Source organism: Magnolia sinica, chromosome 1 (genome assembly GCF_029962835.1).
Source record: "Magnolia sinica isolate HGM2019 chromosome 1, MsV1, whole genome shotgun sequence".
Taxonomy (NCBI): Eukaryota; Viridiplantae; Streptophyta; class Magnoliopsida; order Magnoliales; family Magnoliaceae; genus Magnolia; species Magnolia sinica.
Window position 1 is genome coordinate 4,765,717 of NC_080573.1, and position 8,114 is coordinate 4,773,830.

Below are 8,114 nucleotides of genomic sequence, written 5' to 3' on the forward strand. Positions count from 1 at the left end.
GTTGAGTCGACCTAGTTTCCCAGTTGACTCGAGAAATCATCCGAGTTGACTCAAGATCAAGTTTCCTAAGCACTCAGCTCGAAATCTTGTGGTGTGTCAAGTTGACTTGACTGAGTTTAGAGCTGAGTCAGTGAGTTTTAGAACTATGCTAGCAGGGAACAGCTTGTCTGAGTCACCCATATTTGAATGATGATTTATGTTGCTGAACCAGATGAAGCCTGAGTTATACCACGTCGAGTCGCATAAGACTCCTACAAGTCGTCAGTTCATGAATTAGACAATCAAGGAAGAGGGTTTCATTGAAATTTCGTTCTCTCGTTTGGTGCAGATCCTGAAATTCACCCATTTCGGCTCTACTTGACTTCGGTTTCACAGAAAAAACTTCCTTGCTAGAACCCTTGTTTTCCAAGGACATATAGCTCCAGGCATCCAAAAAGTCCACGGTTGAATAAGTTACGCAAGCTCGTTTTCTTCTCCAACTGATATTTCTTTTTCAAATCTATTATTCATGTTTGAAATTCAAAGACATCTCATACAACTCTCTTCTTCCAACTTCTCTGCTTGCTTGTTCTCTGTAACCTACTCTTCTAGTGCATCTCTTGCCGTTTAACTAGTCGAATTCTTGTTGGCTACAAAAGCACAATTTCCATTGATCAACGGCAACAACCTTAGGAATCCGATTGTTGGTTCCACTCCAATTGCTTATGGGTCGCGGCAGAAGTATCAATGGGTTCCTTGTTTTTCCCATCGCAGTGATCTTCTTCTTATTTTGCACGGGATTCTCCCACGCAGTAGATACCTTATCGCAGGGCCAATTAATAAGGGATGTCGGCTGGGAAAGGCTAATTTCTGAAAGTGAGATATTCATATTAGGATTCTTTAGTCCTGGCCCTACTGCCAACCGCTACGTTGGAATATGGTATTACAAGATCGCAAGACAAACAATTGTATGGGTTGCTAACAGAGAAAGGCCGCTCGCCTATTCAACTGATACAGCTCTTACAATCGACACTAGTGGGAATTTGGTGATTTTGGATGGGGAAGGGAGCTCCCTTGTCATAGGAGCTTCAGCTTCCGACGCAAGAAATACAAGCATCAAGCTCTTGGATAATGGGAACCTTGTATTAAGAGAAGGAAGATCCGATGACGACGGAGGACGGGTCTTGTGGCAAAGCTTTGATTACCCCACCGATACTTTTTTGCCTGGCATGAAGCTTGGGGTGAAGAAAGATCTCTGGGACCGCCGGAACCTTCTTACTTCATGGAAGAGCATTAAAGACCCTGCTCCTGGGGTTTTCAATCTTGGGCAGGCTCCGAATGGTTCAGATGTGTTGTCAATTCTACAAGGGCAGATGATGTACTGGACTAGCAGGCCATGGAGCGATCATCCTTTTGGCCTAAATCATGAATCAAGATCTTCATACGATTACAAATTCATTTCAAATGGAAACATCAACTATTTCGCTTACTCAGTTAAAAACAATTCAATACTGTCAAGAATTGTTTTGAGTTTGATGGGCCAGCTTGAGCAATTCACGTGGTCGGAGGATACCCATGATTGGGAATTGGTCTGGTCGCAACCACAAGATCTTTGTAAAGTTCATGCTCTATGTGGGGCATTTGGAATCTGCACCTCAAAAAGATTGCCTGCTTGCGAATGCCCACAAGGTTTCGAACCAATGTTTCCAGAATATTGGAATTTGAATGCTTGGAACAGCGGGTGCCAGAGGAAAACCAATTTGCAATGCAGTAATGTAAATTCGGTGAATGAAGAAAAAGATGTGTTCTTGACATTGCCCAGAATGCAAAGGCCAGTAAATTCGCAGAGTTTGGAAATTGGGAGTATTGATCAATGCGAACTAGCCTGTTTGGGGAACTGTTCTTGTACTGTGTATGCTTACAACACTGGCAAATGTTTCATTTGGAATGGAAATCTGTTGAATCTACAAAAATTATCTGACGGTAGTGATCTTCGCCTCCGTCTTTCAGCTTCCGAGCAGCTGAACTTTCCAGGTAAGAGATGAATGGTTAGTGTAAAACACTTAATTGAAAACTTGCATAATACAATTGATTTTTTTTTTTTTTTAAGATGAAGGTAAGGAACGACTTTCAGATGAAGGAAACAAGAAGCATTCATGGGTAATCATTGCTGTAGTAGTCGTTACGGTTGTTCTTCTGTGCGCCTCAATTCTCTGCTATTTACAGTTGAAAAGGCTAAAACGAAACGGTAAGCTATTATATGCTGTGACTGGATGCCAAACTGAATTGAATCATAAACGTCAAGATTTTTTCCAATTGCAGCTATGTTTCTTTCTAGTCCAACATGAAAGAGATGTAGTTACAATTCAGAACCCAAACACTCGGTATGACTGCCAGTGAAGGAAATGCCATTTTTGTTACTTCCATTTCTTTCAACAATCAATTGCAATTTAATTCCGTAACACATCCAAACACATGTAATTCAATATGAATTAGTTATTGAAGGGACTACTTCGATTTTGAAACAGAGAAGAAGAGACAAGTCCAAGAGCTGTTTTCATTGGGATTGGATGATAATCCAACGTCTACCAGCACGTATGCCCATGCAAATGAGATTGGTGAAACTAGTGAGAGGGATCAAGAGTTGCAATTTTTCACTTTCACTACAATAGCAGCGGCTACCGGTAATTTCTCTGCTGCAAACAAGCTTGGAGCAGGAGGGTTTGGGCCTGTTTACAAGGTAACCATTAGTTTCTTAAACACAATCTATTAGAAGATAAAACGCACTTCGGCATCACGAAAAAAAAAAAAAAAATCACATGGAGGCCATGATTCAAGCTCTGTGGAGCCCACTCTGCAGCAATCACTGCACCCAAAAGATGCATCGGGTGAGTCCTCCCTTGTTTGGCCCTGAGCCCAAGCATCAGGCAGACCCAAAACTCAGGCCGGCCCTGATGTAGGAAACAATAAAAGATCATGCCCAAAACTACAAACTTATGTAGTACAGTGGCCCACCCCAGTTCTGAAGCTTGGTGGGGCACGCCTGATGAACAGCTTGGATGTCATATACACCACATGGTGGACGCCATAAACAATCTGAAAGATTTTTATGGTGAGCCCCTGCTCTCCATTGTTCCATGAAGGTGAGGTCCACCTAAAACCATGGATGAGTCTGATTTTTAAGCTTAGAGCCAAAGACAAGGGGGCGCACCTGGACGATCGGGTGGATATGATCATGCATAGAAAACAAGCTTATACGTTAAGCTTTTATAGATCCTTGCCTTGTAATTTTATGTCAGAGCTAGTTCTTATCCAGCCAAACAGAGAATTTGAATTGATGGAATCTTGACGGAAGAAAAACATTTATAAACAGGGTAAATTGCTCAAGGGACAAGAAATAGCAGTGAAAAGGCTCTCCAGTGCTTCAGGACAAGGACTGAAAGAGTTCAAGAACGAGATTATCCTCGTCGCAAAGCTTCAACACATGAATCTTGTTAGGCTTTTTGGTTATTGCATCAGAGGAGAAGAAAAGATACTGATCTATGAATACATGCCCAACAAAAGCTTGGATTCCCACCTCTTTGGTTTGTGATGTTAAACTTCATATGCCAACCTCTTTGATTCACATAAACAATATGCCATCCTACTAATCCATACAATTGTAAAATGCATGCCAGATCCAACCACTGAAAATCAATTAGATTGGGGGAAACGAGTTCACATCATTGATGGCATTGCTCAAGGTCTACTCTATCTTCATACATACTCTAGACTGAGGATCATCCACAGAGACCTAAAACCCAGCAACATTCTTTTGGATGGTGACATGAACCCTAAGATATCCGATTTTGGAATGGCAAGGATCTTTGGACGCAACGAATCCCAAGCAAATACTAATAGGGTTGTTGGGACATAGTAAGTAAAAGCCGTCCCCACTTTCATTGTCACCCAAACATTCACTCAAGATACTGAGTTGTTTTCTTGAATGATGGAATGCAGCGGTTATATGTCGCCCGAGTATGCCATGCAGGGTCTTTTCTCGGAGAAATCTGACGTCTTTAGCTTTGGAGTTTTACTATTAGAAATTGTGCATGGCAAGAAGAACATTTACTTCAATCATTCAGACCACTCTCTAAATCTCCTCGGATATGTGAGTACTTAAAAACGAGAAATATTGCTCACATCAACCTGTCCTATAGTTTTTCCACACCATAAGCATCACCTGGTCCTAAAATCTGCCCCATACATTCATCAAGTAGGCCACAACATTACAATTTAAAGATGGTTGTGCATTATTTTCCATGCTGTCGCCCACTTGATGAGTGGATGGTGCTTATCGTCCAACTGGTGGGAGGTGAGCATTTCTCATCAAAACTCAGTACTTTTATTTGTTTATTTATTTATTTTGAAATTTGACTGAGAATTTCAGTGTGATTCGAATGGGAATTATTTCAGGCATGGGAGTTGTATAAAGAGGGAAGGGGCATCGAGTTGATAGATCGAAGGTTGAGTGATTCACTCCCTTCTTTTTCTTCTTTTGAAGTTAGTAGATACATTCATGTGGCGCTTTTATGTGTGCAAGAAAGAGCGAGCGATAGACCCACCATGTCCGATGTTGTTTTTATGCTTAAAAATGAAACCGCCACTCTTCGTGATGCTAACCAACCTGCCTATCTCATCGGAGGAAGCATCGAAGAGGTGAATTTGCACTCAAGTGGGAAGGGAAGTTGTTCTGTGAATGATGAAACTGTTTCTATTATAGAAGCACGGTAGCGGATCTACACAAATGTGGTTGTAATTTTTTGCACTAAGATTATTTTAGGTGCCACTATTTCCACCATTTTCTTCAGCTTTGGAAATACAATCACAATACATTGTAGCATTGTATCAGTGGAAGTAGGAAAATTAGGGTTCATCTCTAAAAAGGTCCACGTAAATTTCGATTTCCTTATGAGATCTCTTCATTCCTTTGTTTTTCATTCTAGTACGTTCTTTAGGTTTTTGCTTTTTCTTTTGTTTTGTTTTTTTTTTTTTTTTTTTTCATGCATCCAAAATCATCACCATGATGAATGTAGCTCATTTCTTGTAAGTAATAAAAGAAATGTTCACATCCACAGCAATGGACAGCAAGGTTGCTGTTCATTGAGATTCATATGGTTAATTTGTCAGGTGTTTACAACATCTAATCTGCCAAAAAGATTGGTCCCGCCTTAATTATCATTGGCCCTCAAGTGAGGCTGATCCATCCATCCATCTAGCTGGCCACACTTTAGAAAACCGCAGAAATCAGCTGAAGACCAATAGAATGACTCGATTTACACATGCGGCCCAAGGATGAATGGATTGTCCTGATTTTGTACCGGATGATATTCATGGTGGACCCATCGTTTTTGGTGAATTGGGTGTCTTGTCCACCTCACATGTTGGCCTCATCTTGCCATTTTAGATGTTTGTGAACATTCAGCATTTCTCACAGGGGAGCGGTTTGAGTTGATCCCTATCTGCACTGAGGTCGGGTGATCCTTAACTGTGGGCCCACTGTGATATATATTCCTTACATCCACACCGTCCATCTATTTTGACAGCTCATTGTAGGGTATGATCCGAAAAATGAAGTAGATCCAAATCTTAGGTAAACCATACTATAAGAAACAATGGTGACTGAATCCCCACCATTAAAATTTTCATGGGTGCCCACTGGAGTGTTTATTTGCAATCCAACTTGTTGATAAGGTTACAAAGAACTGAATGAAGAGACCACACAAATATCAGCTTGATCCAAAACTTTTGTTGCCCGTGAGAAGTTTTTAACGGTGGATTACCATTTTTTTACTGTATTATGGTCCACCTGAGATTTGGATTTGTTTCATTTTCAGGATAATTCCGTAAAATGAGTATTCAAAACAGACATACGGCGAGGATATAAGGCACATGCTTCAAGGTAGGCCCCATGATAAGAGATCCCACCCACCTGGGTGGATCCGAGGATCCACCGAAGCCACGCCCTTCAAGGTTTTTGAGGCGGGATCCACCCAGGCCCGTCGGGAGCAGGATTCAGAGCCATCTGGATTTGAATCCTTTTACTGTGTTTGGCCCTAGGATTGGGAATCAACTTTAATACAAACCTATCTATGCATGGTATATTTATTGTCGTTTGAATTTAATTATGGCTGTTTGGACAGTGGTATTAAGTTGTATTAAATGGGATTGCATTACTAATCCTACTTTAAAATTCCGAATGACAAGTTTGGAAAGAGTGTGAGATGGGATTAAAATTAACTTTGTAGGCTTTGGAAAATAAGCCTTGTATTAGAAAGTGTGAGATGGGATTACTAATCCCACGGATAATGGATTTTTGCTGCATGCATGTTCAATCCAAATGCAATAAGTAAATCCTAAGATTTATTTTTTAATAAATATATTCCAAACATAGTATTAGAAAACATATATAGGATAAACTCAATCAAGGGACAATACCTAACACATGCATTTATTATAACTTTTAGCAAATTGACTTTAACACATGCATTTGTTGTAACTTTTAGTAAATTGACTTAATATCTCTAATTAGTGAATATATGTAACGTTTGACAAAATGGTTGTAATAAGCCCACCCAAATATATACTTTGCTCGAAAATGATGAAATTTCAAGTCCCAGATGAGCCATAAGCACAAGATCATGTCCGAATGACTAACCAATGATTTTTAACCAATAATTTAAATGGATAATGTTTTGACTAACCAATGATTTTTAACCGATAATTTAAATGGATAATGTTTGGACGGCGCTAATCACCTTGATCCAAAAGATTAAGCCGATCCAAATCTCACGTGGACCACATCATTCTAAACAGTTGTTAAAAGCTTTTTTTGGGCTAGAAAACCTTCCGATCAAGGTGATACTTGTGTGGTCTGTTCATCAGATCTTTGTGACCTTATCAACGGGTTGGTTGGCAAATAAATATTCTGGTGGCCGCCATGAACTTTTTAATGGATGAAATTTCATCAAAACTTTTTCCCGTGGTAGGTCCATCTGCATCGTTTTTTGGATAATAATATGTAAGTAGGTGTCAAAATGGATGAACGGTGTTGATGAATGTAATATACAACAGGGTGGGCCTCACAGTTAGGAATCCACTGACCTTGGTGTATACCGTGATCTACCCCAGACCACACAGGACGCGAATTGCCTCCTATATTTTATGCGTCGCGGGCTGACCTACTCCCTTTTAATGGCAGCTTGATTAGCTTGAATTAGCCTGTTCAGAAGAAATTGGAGAGTTAACCAGGGACTAGTTCCCAAATCTCCATCAAGCTCGCCACTCCCCACTCCCCAATGCCTAAGACGAGGTGGAACTGTCGTTTCAGGATTTGCAGTCGGATACATTTCCATTTTGTTATCTAGTCAAACTTGCCATCTCATGTGCCATAGACTGCCCCTGACCATGGGGCCAATGTAATGCCTTATATCTATGTTGTTTATCTATTTTGACAACTTAACACAGGAAACAATGGCAATTGATCACCATTAAAAACTTATTGTGGGCCACAAAAGTTTTGAATCAAGCTGATATTTGAGTGATCTCTACATCTAGGTCTTTGTGATGTCATGGTGTGGTCCACATTTTATGGCATTAGCCCAAGAATGAGTCAAATACAAGTGGACCACACCGAAACAAAATAGTGGGTCCACTATTATTGAATGCAAAATGTTTTTACTTTTCTAGGGCACATTATAGTTGTTCTTTCCCTCTTAACTTGTTGATTAGGTCACAAAAACATGGATGACGAGAATACCCTACTATCGGAAGCATCCAAAATTGATGTTGACCATTCATGCGCAGCTACTTTTTTTAATGTTAGCCATTCAAATGCTGGTTTTTTTTTTTTTTTTTTTTTTTTTTTTAAAAAAATTTTTATACGAGCACCTCTCACCCCTGCACTCATGCTGTAGTGGGATTTCACCACATGGGTACTCAACCCTAGACCTCGTATTGAAACTCTTGGGAGTATGCCAACAAGGCAAGCATAGTCAACATAAGATTTCATCCCCTTCATATATTGCAAAATGACTTTAATTGGTGTGAAAAAAATGGATGGACGGAGTGGATAGTATTCTTAAATCACGCTGGGA

General features: G+C 40.1%; 1 protein-coding gene across 1 annotated transcript; it reads left to right on the forward strand.

The window, feature by feature from the left end:
• The first annotated feature begins 576 nt into the window (after nucleotides 1-576).
• On the forward strand, nucleotides 577-5,105 carry LOC131237275 (receptor-like serine/threonine-protein kinase SD1-8). Its single transcript, XM_058234970.1, has 7 exons — nucleotides 577-2,013; nucleotides 2,090-2,227; nucleotides 2,508-2,719; nucleotides 3,353-3,563; nucleotides 3,657-3,894; nucleotides 3,979-4,129; nucleotides 4,435-5,105. Exons 1-7 carry the CDS (start codon nucleotides 705-707, stop codon nucleotides 4,750-4,752), a joined length of 2,577 nt encoding a protein of 858 aa, XP_058090953.1. The 5' UTR covers nucleotides 577-704; the 3' UTR covers nucleotides 4,753-5,105.
• The last annotated feature ends 3,009 nt before the right edge of the window (nucleotides 5,106-8,114 follow it).

Excerpts from the sequence above, each read along its gene's own strand:
- LOC131237275 (XM_058234970.1), top strand. The coding sequence starts at position 705 with ATGGGTCGCGGCAGAAGTATCAATGGGTTCCTTGTTTTTCCCATCGCA. Across the intron at positions 2,228-2,507 it reads GAAAAGGCTAAAACGAAACG|AGAAGAAGAGACAAGTCCAA; the intron begins GTAAGCTATTAT and ends ATTTTGAAACAG. Across the intron at positions 3,564-3,656 it reads CTTGGATTCCCACCTCTTTG|ATCCAACCACTGAAAATCAA; the intron begins GTTTGTGATGTT and ends AATGCATGCCAG.